This window comes from Vidua macroura, chromosome 4, assembly GCF_024509145.1.
Source record: "Vidua macroura isolate BioBank_ID:100142 chromosome 4, ASM2450914v1, whole genome shotgun sequence".
In the NCBI taxonomy this organism is placed as follows: Eukaryota; Metazoa; Chordata; class Aves; order Passeriformes; family Viduidae; genus Vidua; species Vidua macroura.
The window spans coordinates 5007378-5024559 of NC_071574.1; the positions used below are offsets into that span (position 1 = coordinate 5007378).

Consider the following 17182-nt stretch of genomic DNA (forward strand, 5'->3'; position numbering starts at 1 on the left):
GCTTCCAACTAAACTTCTGAAGAAAAGGCTGCTATAAATGTAGCTGTTTCTCCTGCAACATGACACAACACACCAGATTATTTATGTCTCACAATACTCTTTGCAAAGTAGAGTTGTTAACCTTTATGTCTTGGCTGAATTCTTGTGTGGGTATTTTCCCTCTCTCTTGAATCCTAAGTATGCTTTTCTTCACATCTCCTTGTCTCACATCCAAGCAAACTTTTCAGCAGAGAGCCTTGATTTGCATGATTTGTGCTCTTCTCTTCTCTATCCTTAATTGCTCTGCAATTTTTCTCATTTAACCAGTTTGTGTTTCCCAGAAATCCATAGCTGCATACAAGTAGAGAGACTGCTCCTGTGACTTCCCATTTCCCACAGAAACAAACCAAATAACTACATGCTTTTCCTTTTTAATTTTGCTTTATTACAATTCCAGACAAACACAGTATTATTTAATGGACTAAAGCTTTTTGCCTGTAGTTATGCTCATTTTGTTTCATACAAAAGAGGTGTTTTTCACCTCATTATCTTGTTCCACACAGTTGGAGACTAACCCCATTTTCCTGTCCCCTTGCTTCTATTCAGAATGAAAGGTTGTGCCATAATTTGCATTATCTGAGACTTTTCAAGCATATTTTGGTGGATACTGTCCTTCAAAGATACAACTCTCTGGGCTACTGAAGAGGCCTGATTTAAAAGTTTTTTGTAGTAAATGATGTGAATTTCATTTTGCATCATGATACTAATGCAAAGGGGAGATGATAAAATAATATATCAACATTAAGGTCTGGAATCATATGAATCAGCTACAAGATTTCTCATTCTATCTGCTGCTAATTTGCAGGTAGAATTGTCCATTTAGCTTGAGAGGTATGCTGTGGCATTTTAGACTTAAGCTTCTGTCTTCATGCCCTTGTGACTGGGATAGAGTTAATTTTCTTCCAAGTACCTGGTACAATGCTGTGCTTTGGAACTGAGATGAGAATAGTGTTAATAACTCTCAGGTTTTAGTGGTTGCTAAGTAGAGTTTATGCTGATATGTGAGGACATTTTATCCTAAGATTGACCATTTTTGCTACCAGGCTTTAAGAAAAAAAAATTCTCAAAGTGCCAAATAAATCAAGACTAAATTTTTGTTTAGTCTGTGGAAAACAACTGATTCAACCAAGGTCAGGCATAATCCAAACTCAGTGGTATCATTTACTTACCCATTCTGCCCAGCGCCTCCCCCACCAGAAGCTCTTATAATTATGATGGCAAAAGGCAATATTTAGATGTCCTGGAAGGTACTTCCTCTTCTTTTCTGTACCCTTTCCCATTTTGAGACGAGTCCAAATGTTGTTAGTACAAGAGATTAAGCTGTGATATGCAGCTGCAGATGTGTTATTAGACAAATAGCTCATCCAGAACGTTGAAGAATCTTCTTTAGAAGCATTACGTAGGTAGCACTGAAGTTCCACATGCAAAGTACTTGATTTAGTAGCCAATCTCTCAAGAACAATTCCACTGTGTAAGCACAGATGAGAAACTAATGTAAGTTCTTTGGAGCAGGATGGTTGTTTACCTGAAAATCTACGTTGGCATTCAAGAGCGTGGGCTTAAACCCACACTAAACAACTCTGCTATAGGTACCTGCTGGTACCATTGGCATTGTCTCTAGCTGATCACACAAAGTGTAGCTTTCCTTTATAGCATTTAACTTTTCTCCTGTTCTACTTGTTCTACTTTTGAAGCAATTCCTTCTATTTCCTGTCTTTTTTTTTTTTTTTTTTTTTTTGACAAAATCCCCATGTATCTCCTGCCCTCATGTAACTGAAAATATCTCACAGATTCATAAGACTTTATGGTTGCTGTAGATGATTTTGCATAATTTAAATGAAACATGAATATTTCAAGTCCCATTTTAAACTGTGTGCAGTTTCAGGATACACAGGTCACAGTGAGGACAAAGTAGTTTTCTAGTAGTTTTCATCCAGCTAAACATGAACAACTTGACAATAATGCAAATTTATGTACTGTGCACTTGTGACAATTTTTAAAGAGAAAATAATTTGACTGAAACTCTGAGCAAGATACAGTGTTAAGAGTGAACTCAAGCTCTGTATTACACTTTGGAAAAGTGACTTTTCAACAACAATGTGGTTCAATAAGGGCTACAAGTGATCCTCTGCCCTCTTTAGGATCTATAGGGTTTTGTCAGTAACTTTCCTAAAAGTTCAGTGCTCAAACCATATAGAAAGTATGGAGCATCCTAAAACTGAGACAGAGTGATCTATGTCAAAGCAGCCTATGACACCTGTTTTGTCCTGACTTAAATATCAGAAAATAAAATATCCTTCAGTTAAGTAATGAAAACTAATCTTTATTTCTGTTTATACTTTTATTATTTTCTAAAGGATAATTTTCTCTAATTCATATAACCAATTAAAATTTTTGAAAATGAAAATTATTTATCATCCCTTCAGCTGACCACAAACTTGGGTTGGTGGGGTGCAACTTTGCTACATGCTCTGAAAAATTCTACAGATTCCTGCCTTTGTGTAAAAAGTCATCTTGAGAGTATGCTACATTTTCCCAGGTATTTAGAATTAGTAAACACAAGCCCATGTTTTTTGTAATTCATAACTGAAAACTAAAATGTTCTCACAGTGCCTGGTGAATTGAAAGAAAAATTAAGAGGTCAAACCCACAAAAAATAAAATACTTGTTTTCAGGAAAAGGGTAGACACCAGCATTTCCTCCATTGTAATGTCTGAAAATAATAGGTATGTTTATTCAATTATTTATTCATTGTGACATTGTGACTTTTAGAAAACTTGATCTGACCTAAAAAAAGAAATCTATGTCCTCTTAGGTTATATATGCATGTAAAATGAGCGCTCTTCAGAGAACTACATTAGGAAGAGGCCTCATTAATGTAATATTTTAAATGACTTATCATCATATTTTATGTTTAGAAGTCAGCAGTGGCTATAAAAATTGAAATGTAAGCTGAAAAATATTTACATGGAAGAAATTTTTACATACAATTCTAATAAACCAATTAAAAAGCAAATATTTATGTATGCTGTAAAGAGCAGGGGGAAAAGGGCTAGAGAAGTTATAAACTTGCAAATGCTAGCCCCAAATCTGACAAGCTTTACAAGCAGTCTCTTTTACTGGAAATCAATGATATATGAGGGAGGTATCAATATGCTCTTCCCTTCTCAGCTGGAAGTAGTTGGAGACATCAGGCTTTGCTTGCAGTCAGCTCTGCTATCCCTAAATTTTGTGTGCTTCTCTAATTCATATCAGGAACATGTCCCTGTTTTAGCCTGTTATGAATACAGCCTCATCCTATTACCTGTAAAGTATGTACTACAGGAGAGAAGCACGGGCTAATGAAATGTCATTATATGGAACATAACTCTTCCAGCAGGATTTTCTGCAGATCTTTGAGTGTGCAGAAGCTGTGTGAAGAAGTTTTAATATGAAACAGGTCATCAGTGAGATGACTCTGATGCAAAACTGTTGCTGGCTGTCTATATAGGTATAAGAAAAAGATCTATAATGTCCTTCAGGCTCTGAAAGCAAAAGGTAGAAAACTCAGTGGGACAAAAGCAGACACAGCAACTTCCAGGCTCGATGTCCAAGTGCAAAACAAATGATAGCATTAAATGTAGCCTAATCCATTGCAAGAAAACCTTTCTGAGACAGCATGCAGTAGTAGCAGGAATGCATAATGGAAAAATCAAAAAATGAATTAGGAAGAACATTTTACTTCCTGGGTCTGAAATGCTGCTGGACCTGTTCTTGCAAAAGCTTGGGAAACTTCAAGGTGTATACTCCTCTTAAGAGGAGTAGTCTAGCACAATAATTCAGAAATTCAACTGCTGGAGAGTAGGAACAAAAACCAGCAAGCTTAGAAGCTTAGAAATATGGAAGTTCCTGGTTTTAGGGAAGGAAAGTATAAAATTCTTCAGCATGCACATTTCAGCCATACTCTGCTATGCTGATTAGCCAGTTTGCATGTCCAGTGGAGAGGGCACAAGGAACATTGGTGAAAGTTTGTGCTCTCTTGAGCTTTCAAATAATTCTTTTTTTGGCATTGTTTGCATTGGCAACAGCTCTGGTTATTGTTTGGGAGCTGGTGTAATCTATCAAAGTAGCAAGAATGTGCTGATGTGTTCACTCTGACCTGAGACAGATGAAACACAAACACATTCTGTTCAGATTTTGTTCCCCTTCTGGAAATAGGCAACCAATGCTATCACTGATGTTTTTAAAAAACCTCAAAGATTAATGCTTACATGTACGGAGTCAGCTGGCTCCTTGGTTCCTTGAGGTCCCAACCTTAAATGCCCAGAGATTTATGATGAGCAGCATGTCATAGAGAATGCAGTCGTAAGACTTGGGTGTAAAGCTAAGTCTAAACATATTCCAGCATATAATCAGGGAAGTTTCAGTAGCCAGCTGGCAGCTTGGGACTCATCTGTGATAATTCCCATGAATTTTCCCTACTGTCTTCAGTTGCATACTGGCAAGTGTCTCTTGTGGCAGGCACATTCTTCTCTCTCTCAGGATTTTTTCATAGAGGAGCACAGAGGAAAGAAAGAGAAAACAATTTCTATTTCTGCTCCTTGTTTTTCCCATGTGGAATGTGCTTGGAGAATTGTTTACCTGGGGTGATTGCTTGATTGGATTCTGGTGAGGATTGTTTGAGCCTGATGGCCAATCCAATCCACCTGAGTCTGACCTCTCAGAGAGGGTCAGGAGTTGTGAGTTAGATATGGTAGTTAGAAAAAGTAGGTTTGTAGTTTTAGTATCTCCTTTATATAGTATATTAATGGATTATAGCATAGTTATAATAAAGAAATCATTCAGCCTTCTGAGTTGGAGTCAGACAACATCATTTCTTCCCACTGGGTTCACCTGCATTTTACAACAGTCTCTATGTGCATGATGCCTATTATGCTTTTTAGACCAAAAGGTGCCGTTGTATGTGAATGGCCATATATTTTTGCTAACTTTTAAATTCGATTACTGATCAGGAGGACCTTACATGGTGTTTGGGTAGGTATCTGCCAAAACCCAAATTTGTTCGCTGTTCTTTGTAAGACAGCAAAGTAAATGTTTTGCAATGTTGTGCTTCCACTCAGGACAAATAGGTACCTTGCTCCGGTGGCAGGGAAGCAGTAAGCTGTTGGGAAAGCAAAGAAAAACCCATACACCAAAGCAGGGTTGTATTGTCTTCAGAAAACTGAGTTGTGTTCAGGCACACAGTCTGGCACACTGTTATTAATATCACCAGTCACTTTTTTATATTTTTAAAAAAAGATATAGTGTTTTATCTGTCTCACTGCCCATGAGTGTGAGGCAGATAAAAAACACTCTTATCAGCCCTTTTTTAGAATGGCATAAACCTGATTTCTAGCTTTACCGTTCAAAAGTGATGAAAAAACATGCTTGAAAGAAAATATTATGGAGAAATCTGATCTTTAACTAATCCCCCCTGTATGCTTTACCACAATGTGGATGTTGCACATACACTACTACTGCCCCTGTCACATATAGAAAAAAGTGGTTCAGTGTGCAAGCTCATGATGGCTACATTCTACAAAAATACATTCAAAATTTACATGAAAGGGGAAGGTTTCTGTAGCACACACACTAGAGCTTTTCCAATAATCACTTCTCCTGTATGCAAAGACAAGAGACTAAGAATGATTGTCCTGTTGCTGTAAGTCCTATTGCATTATTATTTATAAGTGATTTGTAAAGAATGTAAAACAGAAACACTTTGTTTTCCAAATTTCCTTTCTTTTTCCATGCCTATCCTATATGAAATAAATCTGTAGTAGAGATACTTTGTTCTTCTTTCTTAGAATCCTGATTCTAGTTTTTTTTCTGCCTATTCATCTGTTTACAGTGGTCTGTGGGCTGCTTCCTCACTTGTTCAATGAATCTATTTTTCCCTGGTTAATATTTTGGTCAAATTCTCAACAACGCTGGCAATTAAAATTTCATTGGTTTCAGGAAAGCTACCACAATTGTCACATATTAGGATTTATTTCTGCTCTTTAAAGAACATTAGGAGCAGAAGAAAAAAATAGAATGTTTCAAACTGCATCATGCCCCTTTAATTCAGCATCCAGCAAATTCCAGTAAAAGTATCACTGTAAGAGAGGGCCATAGATTATAATTCTTCTTTTTAAAAAAGCTCTGAAAATACTGCATTACTTCACAATTTTGAGAACTGCCATTTTATATTTTTAGTCTTTTATCAATTACAAGTGTGTTACAGTTCTCTATCAGTGTATGGTCTTACTCACAGTCTTTAAGCTGAATATTTTGCTAAGGATGAGATATTATTTGTCCAGCAGCTGTTCCTGTAACAACTATTTTTTATGGTCTCAGAGTTTTCAGTTATATGCATCAATATGACATCATTTATATATTTTTTTTTTTGCTGTTCAAGTTTCCATGTTTAATACTGTCTTAGTTGTTAATATCCTACCCTAAAGGCATAGAAATTTTATCCATAATTGTGTTCTCATGCCCTGGGTATTTGTTGCTATGATAAAAATATCACAAATAATATTTACAAGGAGTGCCTAACAGCAAATGTATAGATCAGGACACATTTTGCTAAACAAACTTTAGTTCTGGCTCTAATTTTTTTGTGTTTTATTAATGCCCTTTACATTTTGAACCTCTTTTTATTCTTACTGCTTATTTATCTGTGAGAACTTATTCTGAAAGGCCTTTTAACTAGTTATTACATATTGCATCCTGAAGGGTGTCATTTGGGGAGAAATGGTCCAATCTAACCATCTGTGCCCTACAAATGAGTTTTTTGCTCTGTACTTTTTCTTGACTGTGTCTTGGAGCTAAATTAGTTTTGTCACTAGCAAAATTTAGGGAGTCTCTGTGTCAATCGTGTTTGGCAAGCTAACCTAGCATTAATGTTATATATCCTTGCATCAAGAAAACATTAAGTTGATCTTTCACAATTTGAGGAGTGATTGATACCTTGGGAAGAATGACATGGCATGGAAGGATGAAAAGAGAAAGAAGCATATATTAGCTTTCTTTCCTGGCTGGATTGTGCCACCTGGCAAATATAAGGTCTATAGCCAAGTACAGGACACATCTTCACAAGGCAATAGTCAGCTCTGGGCCTCAAGCATGCTTTGCAAAAAAAAAAAAAAAAAAGCTAAAGGTCAAAAGAAAATATTTAACTTCTTACATTTCATGTTCTGATGTTTAAGGTATTGAGTGGAATAGCAATGACTCTGTGACCTTTCAGCAAAATTTTCAAACAGGCATTGCAAACTTTACTCTCTAGCATAAATGCCAATTATCAGGAACATACAGGAGAAGGAAGGACTGTCAAAGCAAATCAACAGCTACTTAAGCAAACAAAGAACATATAAATACAAAATGTGATTAAACTGACAGAGTCTCCTGCCATGCTGATTACTGAGAATACTCTTTTAAAGGTTAACACTTCTCTAATACAAGCAGAATAAGCCATGTAGGATAGTCCCTCCACAAGAATATCACCACTATACAACAAAATCAAGAAAAGCTGTAGTTCTTGGTGGGATGGAGGTGAAAGGAAGTAACCAAATAGGAATCATATTTAAAGAATACTCAGTTTTATTGCTGAGAAAAAAATCCTTAGCCAGCCTAACTCTAGCTATATACAAAATTTCTAAAAAATCACTTTATGTCATAAAAGCTTAAACATTTAACAAACCAAGGCATGGTTTGGCTCTCAGCCACACAAGCATTCAGCCATGTGATTCAATTTAAGACCTAGTAATTCCATTGGCTTCCTTTCTGGTTCAATATGTACAAGCCAGACAGTGACATGGAAAGCTCACTCTTTACATTAAAACTTTGTGAAGGAGAGCTGCTGATAACACCTGGTGGAGCTTGAGGGCAGATTTCCAAGGCTTCTGTGCAAAGAGTGACAGGAAGGGAGAAGAGGAACTACATTGGTTTCAAGCACCATGATAGCGTGGAAGCAACTCTTTAATAGCTGCAGCATCAAGTGGTATTCAGAAGTTACCAGAGATGTAAAAAAAGTTTTTTTGACAACATATTTGAGGGCTGTACCTATAGGTAGCATCTGCAACAGTTTCTTATTGTCTCAGAGAACACTAAGGTGGTTCTCTGTGTTCATAAATTTGAATAATTACATTCTGACACGAATTCAAATTCAGGTTTGTTTTTTTTTTTTTTTTTTTTTTTTTTCCTTTGTTTCCCTTTGGTTGTTTCCTATAAGAAGCCTAAAAGAACTTAGGGATGAAAGGGCAGAGAGATTCTTCAGTGAATCATCTTCTTTGACTTTCAGCATTTACTCCATGACAAGGCACTAAGAACATGTCTTTTCTCTAAAACTTATTCATAATCCATGAAAATTTGATTTCAAAATTACTTACTTAAGGGCTCAATATGGAAACATCTATCTAGTTCAGAACTACTGCTTTCTTTATGGGCTCCATTCCTCTTCCAGTCACTTCCATTAGTTTATGAAACCTTTACTCTCCATGGCTCCACCACTGTGAAAAAAAAATTAGAAAAGAATATTCTTTTGGTACAAGACTGGGGAAAAAAGTTGATTTTCTTCTCAGTCTTTTGGACTCTGACATTCTGTATGCTTCTGAGCAGAGAGAATGAGCTCCAATTTTATGCACAATACAAAACCTTAAATAAATGCAGCACTCTAGTTGTGCAGTTACTTGGTACTTTGTCCCCTTGAAGGTAATTGCACTAGGGCAAGAGGACAGAACAATTAATTAGTGGAGCAAACAAGCAGAGGATAGCAGAGCAAGAGCCACGGGGTGAGATTTTGTTGGGGGAGGAGGCAGAGTTTGCTAAAGAAGGCTCTAATTATTGTGGCAAAAGAAACACCGAAGAAGAATTGCTGCAACAATGCAAACGAGTGGGTGGAAAACTCAGCTCTACATGATGTAGACAGTACTTGAATATGGATCTAAAAAGACCCCTACTTTACGCATGAGATGTTGCTTAATAAAATGTCAAAGGACTGGAGAGAGCTGGAGGTTATGGTTAAGATTTTAGAGGGAAATTTGCAGCAGTAACAGAGAAAAGAAGATTGAAAGTACTTTGCTACACAGGAAGCCAGAGAGAAAATGCTGAGGACACATAATTTTAGAACAGGGGAGAAGAAGAGACCGACTACAATAATAACAATAAATAATGTGCAAGAAGTCTATTGCACTACATAATGAAAATGGGAAAATGGATTCTTACGAGAGAAAGGTGTTTGAGAAGGCTGATTTGCTCATGGGAACAAGGAGAGGAGGCTGATCAAAGAAAAAAACTGTGTGCTAGAAGTCAAGAAGTTACAGAAAATTCGAGAGTAATCAAAAATTAAGAAGGTTAGACTTCAGGGCTCTGGGTTTTTTTATAGAGTGAGAGTTTTCTACAAATGGTGAAAGATTCTCAGGACATTCCAGGATTTTGAAAGAAGTGGACATAAATTTCTGGCAGGGAAACATATCGAGGTCTGAGCCACCGGTGTGATACAGTCGTGAAAAAAACCACTGGCAGCAGTTCCCTTTTTCCCATGGAAACTGAAAATATTATCACCAGTTTCTAAATCCCTCATAAGATCTGAGTACATTGTATGCTTCCAATCACATGTTTTCAAGAACAAGGAAGCAGATGAGGAATACAGATATAAATAAAGAATAAAAATATAGTTCAAAATAAGGAGAAAAAAAGAGAAGACCTTTGCCAATAGCACCAAATGGCATAGCTGGGAAATAAACTCTCTTGTTTATGAATACCTTATCTCAAGGATTCAAGGAGACATTTATAAGCAAATATTAATAAAGAAGTTTAGACATATGGTATTTAGGCAGAAACATGTCATTTTAACTGTCTGTATTTTCCATCACATGTAACTTAAATACTGTAAAACGCCACCAATATTTTCTTTTGAGTATCCTAGATTATTGCTTCTGTGACAGCCAAACCAGCAAAGTCTTTGGCTGTTTCTGCTTTTTTAAAGAAAGGTTTTTTCATCTGCTTGCAGATTTGCTTCTTTAAAGAGAAAACAATACTACTGTACCTTAGATATCACTCAGAGGTAACTGCTCTTAAAATGCTTAATTTAAAGTCATTATTAAAAAACAGCATTCCTTTCCCAAACATTATTATGTATATCATAATTAATTTTTGGAAGAGCATATATTCACTTCCAAAGGCTTTAATCTTTAGAGTAGCAAGTAATCAGGACACAAGCCATAGAAAAAAATATTTATGTCTGTAAACATGAGCTGCTCTTTCTTCCAATGTTCGCAAGGGTAAATACCAGAGATATAATGAAGACAGAGAGTAATTAGTTAATGATTACACAGAGTAAGAAACCAAAACCAGACATTATCCAAAGAAAATTTTTACATTATAAAATTATGTGTTCAAGGCAGGAGAATGATTTCTAAAAGCTTCTAAGCCAGCTAGCAATGCTTCTGTTGTCGAATAATGGTTTGAATGAAAGAATTAAGAAATTCAAGTAGAAAATGGCCCTGCCTTGGGTCTGCAAAGGAGTGTGTTGGGGGATGTAGCTGACATTGAAATCTCCTTATGAACAAATGGAGTACCCTTTAGAGTCTGCATGTAGTATATTTTTCACATATTTATCATTAGAAAAAGACTTCTATTACTTCTAAAAAATAAGCATTTATTTCACGCTAGCAATTATAATTTCATTATAATAAAGGTTACCTACAATATTTAAGAAAACCAAAAATGCAGACATTCAATCATTAAGAACACGGTGTTCCAGTGTCATTACAGTGAACAATTATTTAAAATAAGAAACAAATGACAAACTAATGATAACCCTGGTCCATTATTCACTAGATATCAAAATATATTATTCCCTCACCATGAAAACTTTGTTCTGCGGCATAAATTTGACAATTCATTTGGACTGGGACTCCCTCTCAAATCAATTTTTTAAGGCCCCATTACACTAATTATAAATTACAAAGGTGGTTTGTGCTTATGGACCCATCATAAGTCTTTCATATTTTAATTTGTTGCCACCTCATCTCATTTCATAAAAACTAGCTTGTAGAATGATAAAAACGTTTAGCTATTGTAAAACATTTCTAGTATACTTTAAATTATTTTCTTAAAACTTGGGGTTAAAACATGTTTTATTCACCTGTATCCACCAATCAGGTTTAAAATTCCTGTAAATACACTTGGAGTTTCCCCATAAGGCTACTTCTGACTTCACTTAAATAATAATAATAAATACCCCAAACCCAACCAAAACAGGATATTTTCTAAGTATTAGCATATCAAATGAAAGACGTTAGTATGTAGATTTAACAAAAACAAACTAACAAAGTCCAAACCCAAAAGAAATAACATGGCAATTTCAAATCAGTGTTAACTGTGAAAAGGATAAAGCCTTTCTGTTATACTATAGCAAAGTGATTTAGCTCTTTTGACCATATCCATGCAGTTAATAATTATTTTCTTTTTTTATCCTGTACATTTGAAAAAGATACATGTATTAGTACTTAATATTTTGGGTTTAGTACTCATATTTTCAATTTCCATTTGTTGTGGAGGCAGTGAGAGGTTTAGTCTTGCTTATAGACCTATTTTGGCTGACCATAACACAGCATCCTCCATATGGAAATTGTTCAGAAGATGTAGGAGATGTTACCTGCTCTGTCCTTACTGCAATTTAGATTGTCAGAGTATCATTCATTTACATAACTTTTATTTAACAGGTTTTGGACAGGCAAAGGGGATAAAAGGGACTGACACTGCATCCCATTATTAATGTGGAAATTAATGTGGAAATTTGTAGGATTAGGTAACTATGCTATTTCAGCTATATCTTTGGGGATTGGAAACCAAATAATTGCAATTTATTTAAAGCATTTTCTATTTAAAAGAGTAGCAAATATTTGTTACAAATACTTTCCAGAAGTCCTGTCACACATGTGATCATTGCTCTCCTGGCTGTGCTTTATTAAGGTGGCTTTCAACAAGTGAGCTGCAATCCTGATACTGCATGGACTGACCTCCCAATTGGATATTTTTACCACTGCCCAGCTCTTCTTTTGTTGTGCTCTCTGGTCCATTTTTAAATATTGACTTGCAAGTTTGCAGGTAAAGAAACGTCATTTGAGTCAGCTATAGAGTATTGCATGTTGGATCAGGAATAAAACCTTGGGTCAAAACCACTGCACCGCATCAGGTAATTAACCTAAGCCTGTGAGGGAACTTTATCAGCTGAATCAAAGACCTTGTGACTTTGGAACAAAGGTTACCAGGCTGTGCACAGGGAAATGCTTCCTGATGGATAATGCACAGCTTCTCCTTATTTCCAGTTGCCAAACTTCACTGAGGAAATTCTTAAATGCATTACTGACCAATATTAGACACACATACACTGTGTGAAGAAATGTAAGTATTTACTATATCTAAATATTGTGTTTAACATTTGTACACATAACTATAGTATTTGATGCATTCAATGTAGAGTCTCAGGGGTACATAGAAGGAACCATTACAAACTTATAACAAGGAATATTAAAACATACTACAGAGGAATAAATTGTAAAATTACAGACTACCACATGCAACCACAGTATTTGAGTCAAAGTTGTAGGTAATTAATTGAATTTGGGTAACAAATGGTAGCCAGGGGAGAGGTGGAAACCAAAAGTTCCTTAATATTGCCTCTGCATTAAATTGCAGGCTGCAATATGACTTGATAAATAAATAGGGGGCCCAGGATGAGTTCAGGTTTTCACAGTGTGCCTTCAAGCATCTGATTTTCTACCAGCTGTTTGGTAAAGTGATTATGTATTTCTCCAAGCTACAAATCAGTTGGTCTTTCCAGCTACACACAACAAGGTCTTGTCTTTATTGGAAGTCTTGGAAAATTTGTTAATTAAGTCAGTACTAAAGCAAAATTCTGTGGAATCAAATTGTGACAAGGTATCACCTTGGTTGTGTCTTTCAGAAAACACACCTGAAAAGTATTTGTCTGCAGTATCTGCTTCTGAACAGCCATTGCTTTTGCCTTTTAAAGAATGGGATGGGACTAATCATCTTCTTCCTATGGTAACTACAAAGTCAATGTCAATCAGACAGTAACTACAAATTATTTATTTTTATTATCACAGCTGTTACTTGTCTCCAGTCAGTTTAGAGTGCGGATTTGGAATTTTATTTTTACGCTTTATTTTTTACAGAAAAAGAATTTTAGGTATTTTACATCAGGTAATCAAGCCTTTCTCTTGCATTATGTTCTATAAATCTGGCCTTCTAAAAAACCCACATTGCTTATACTGTGTGTGACATGAGATATAGTTTTTATGTATCTATGTGATTTTATGATTTATCAAATGTGCTTGCTTGTCCCAAACATTTACCATATGTATTTACATGTAAATAATGAATCTGTAATATCTTACAATGCTGAGTCTTTTTTTTTTTTCAGCATAAACGTTGTAGATACCTCCTGTTTAGCCTAATGGTCATTATGTTTCTTCTGTTCTAGTGCCTATGTACCAAAGACAGAAGCAAGTCATTGCAAGTGGGCAGAAGTTCTGAAAGATTTGGAAAGGATCAAGACGTCCAAAGTAAGTTCATAAAACAGTCAGCATTCTGTATGACCATAGAAGAAGACTTAATAAAATATTTAGCACTGCACTCAGCTAAGAAGTGTTAGTGAGACGGAGAGGGATGGTGTTTGTTAGCTAATGTTTATAATTCCAACTCTTGTTTTCTTGTAGGATATTGATGTCAGTTTATACACTGCAAATGCAGATGAGGATGTAAGTAAACTTCACATATGACCACAACTAATGTTTAATGTGGTGGCTTCATGACCTTACTAGAAATTATCCCCTGAGGTAGACTTGCTCTAATTTAATAAACGTGTCTAAAATCAAATAATTTGCCTTGGAATAAATCGTTCTTCTAATCAAAGTGCTTATGATAAATTATGCAAGCAGGTATTAATTATTCTTATTTAGTCATCTGCTAATAAAATTAATCAATTGAAAGGGATGACCAAGGCCATGTTGGGTGGAGCTTTGAGCATCCTGGCCTACAGAAAGGAGTCCCTGTGCATAGCAGAGAGGTTGGAAGTACAGGATCTTTAAGATCCCTTCCAACCCAATCTATTCTGTGATTGTGTGAATCATTTTATCAAAGGAAACAATGCTAAAATAATTCTGGGATGAATTTTTCATTTAAGGGAGCATTACCTGCTTCCTCTACTCTCTTACCTATTCTGAATTCAGATCTCTGAGTTAAAGTGTTAAAACTACTAAGAATAATATTAAATTAATTCCACTATGTTTAGTTATATGCCAGGTTCCTATCCTAATTATTTTCCTATCTTCCTCACTAAGATATTATGTTTCACCCCATCTTAGCAAACTGCTTGGTCTTTTTGTTCTTAGCTCTCACAGCCCATCTCTGCAGATATTCAGATGTATTTGAATAATAAGAAAAGATGCCCAGTAAGTGGCTGATTTTATCTTAGATTACATCTCACTTATATCATACTTGTGCTTTAAATTATATCACAAATTATGTCCTACATTTGATTATTCCTTTTTAATCATAAAACTATTGCAACTGCATTTTTTTCAGGAAGAATGCCAAGAACTTGTATTGAGGTGCTTTTTCTTAGAGACAGAAGTGATAATTCAAGAATGTCGTATCAAAAATTGTAGTAAAACACAGGATGTGTGGAACATATGGAAAAATGGAAATGAAAGCTTTGAAAATAATAAGGTAAGCAACACCAACAGTGTGAGGAAAAAAGGCAAATCAAAAATGTTTCTTCAGTAGCAGAAATACTTCTTTTTTTACATAAATGGTGGAATGGTAGAGATGAAAACGAATGAGATTCCAGTAACCTGTACTCGTAATAATGAAAAATCAGTGGTTTTTAGAAAAACACTTTCAGGATTCCCATCAGAGCAAGTCCTTTTGTGCATGCTTACATATGTCAGGGTGTTTGAATGTGTGTGTATAAATGACAGTTTGCAGCTTCAGTACCTGCAGTCAGGTATGTTAGACACATGCAGAAAAGTATCTTAATTTTCAGAGGGACAATCATTTGCATCTTTCACTGAAGTGATGTGCCTCTCAAAGACGTCTCAAAGACGATTCTGTTCAAAAAATAAGCCAGGAACTGCACAGACCATAACTACCATGGAAGCCTCCACTAATATTTTCCATAGCCATTACCTGCAGTGGAATTATTCCCCAAAACAGGGCAAAAAAACTAACTATCAGAACTAATGGATCGGTATCCTGCTTTACTATTGCATTTTTTTTTTCAGTTGACTTCCACAAAATCAGAAAAATGCAAAGAGTGTGAAGAATACGAAGAAAAAAATTTTACAGAATTTGTACAAAATTTTGAAAAGGTTATACAAAGGGATTGCAAACACTGACCAAAAGACATAAGCTGGGAAACAAGATTCTTAGATGAACACCCTCAGAGAAATTAAATTATCACCAAAAATAAAACAGAAAAAAAAAATCTACAATCTTCTTGGCTATCTCTTATTATATCTGTTTCTATTGTGGTTTTCAGGTAAGCCCAATTACTTCTTCTACCCAAGAACTCAAAGCCAAAAATTAGAATATTTATGTGAAGACTCTTCTTTGTCTTTTTCCCCTTTTGCACAATGCTAGCATAAGGGCATTAAAAATTACCTCCAGTCTTCTCACAGAAGGTAAAGCTGGTGCTTGGTTCTTATATCCAGCAACAACATGTACTGTTCCTTCATCTGTTATCTCTAACATGAATTTATTCATTAATGGCTACAACTCCTTTATTGATGACCAAAGGTTTCAACTGAGATGTCAACTAAAGCAGTGTTAAATTAATTCTCTGAATAAAAGAGGTGACCAAGTCTCTTGCACTCTTAAAAAAAAAAAAAAAAAAAAAAAAAAAAAAAAAAAAAAAAAAAAATATCTATGAATTAGATAGAAATCTTGCCTGTGAAGTAGGGTTTGTAATTTTAGTCTCCTTTTGGGAAAAAACTTTAAAGACACAAATCAATTTTGGCCAATTATTGGAAATCATAACTACATTTCTAAGACTCAACGCAGTCACCTGTCCTCTGGTATTTCTGTAAGGTTGTCCAGTTGCCTTTGGGCTCTTTCTAAACGAACTGCTTTCCCCATGATTCATATTCATGTCATACCAGCTGCCATCCATAATAAGTAATTCTTTTCTCCAGGCACCTCCATTTCTCTATCTTCAGCTGATAAATGGCTGAGTCATTCAGCTGTCCACTTACCGGGAAGGAAGTTTCAATCTCATTATGGCAACAAACACGCTGCCTGCTCTTCTCTTTTATTGTTGGGATGCTCCCAACAGTCAGCCTTTAGCACTCTGAGGAGATGAATCCCCAGTAAACTGCAAGAGGAAGAACATAAATATGAGCATGTGGGATGTCATCTTCGGGGGGACTTGTAGACAAACAGGTTGGTAAATTCATGAGCGCATTGATATCAGCGTTTATCACTGGTAGAAATATCACAAAAAAGAAACAAATTATTTGCCAACATGAAACATCAAAACCAGAAGTGTTTATTACATAGTTTGCATGAAATAAAATGGTCCTACATTTTAAATTTTTCCTTAATTCGTTGGTAGGTACTGAGTATGATTTTTCCTTACCTGATGTCATGTGCACAGGAAAGGTAACACCAAGTTACAGCTTTGGTCTTTAGTCAAAGAGGTAAAGGGACTTTCCTTATTTCTGGCTTTGAGAGGGGGGCAGTATACCCATGATGGGAGAATCAAAGAGCTGCTTTGCTCAGAATTTTCTTTATCTTGACCATTTTGAAAATAAATTTCCTGATTTTATTTTGCTTTTCATTAACTCATTTACCAGCAGCGAGTATTTCAAATACTGTGAATTTGTCTTTCCAAAGAATATTGCTAAGTCTGTGACCACTCACTCTGTTAACCACTTTCTGTTGGACACTGGCCATATCCCTTTTATTTCATTTTACTTCCACCTGGTCCAGGTGCATATTCTGGGATGAAAAGAGGCCATTTGCTAATCTGGATCTCCAGCATTTCTGTTAGGGCTTAGTTTTTCCTGAGAGCTAAGAAGCCATCTGAAAGCTTTACTACATCCTGAATCGAATG

At 35.6% G+C, this 17182-nt stretch overlaps 1 protein-coding gene and 1 long non-coding RNA gene across 6 annotated transcripts in view; one reads left to right on the forward strand and one right to left on the reverse strand.

The window, feature by feature from the left end:
- IL15 (interleukin 15) overlaps positions 1–16923 on the forward strand; it is a 29674-nt gene extending 12751 nt beyond the window's left edge. For 3 of the 5 annotated variants that reach the window (XM_053975953.1, XM_053975952.1, XM_053975951.1), the window contains exons 3-8: positions 13013–13113; positions 13553–13634; positions 13788–13829; positions 14463–14522; positions 14656–14799; positions 15354–15923. In XM_053975953.1, coding sequence (XP_053831928.1) covers positions 13013–13113; positions 13553–13634; positions 13788–13829; positions 14463–14522; positions 14656–14799; positions 15354–15467 — 543 coding nt within the window. In that variant the 3' untranslated portion in view covers positions 15468–15923. Of the gene's footprint in view, positions 1–13012; positions 13114–13552; positions 13635–13787; positions 13830–14462; positions 14523–14655; positions 14800–15353; positions 15924–16262 lie in introns of those variants that run through there. The other 2 variants (XR_008436814.1, XM_053975954.1) reach the window with 2 other exon arrangements.
- On the reverse strand, positions 486–16406 carry LOC128806418 (uncharacterized). The gene is made up of 4 exons (XR_008436816.1): positions 16323–16406; positions 8430–8549; positions 4290–4332; positions 486–1506 (listed from the first exon to the last, which is right to left on the reverse strand). It is a non-coding gene; the product is annotated as an uncharacterized LOC128806418 (long non-coding RNA).
- Positions 16924–17182: the final 259 nt, after the last annotated feature.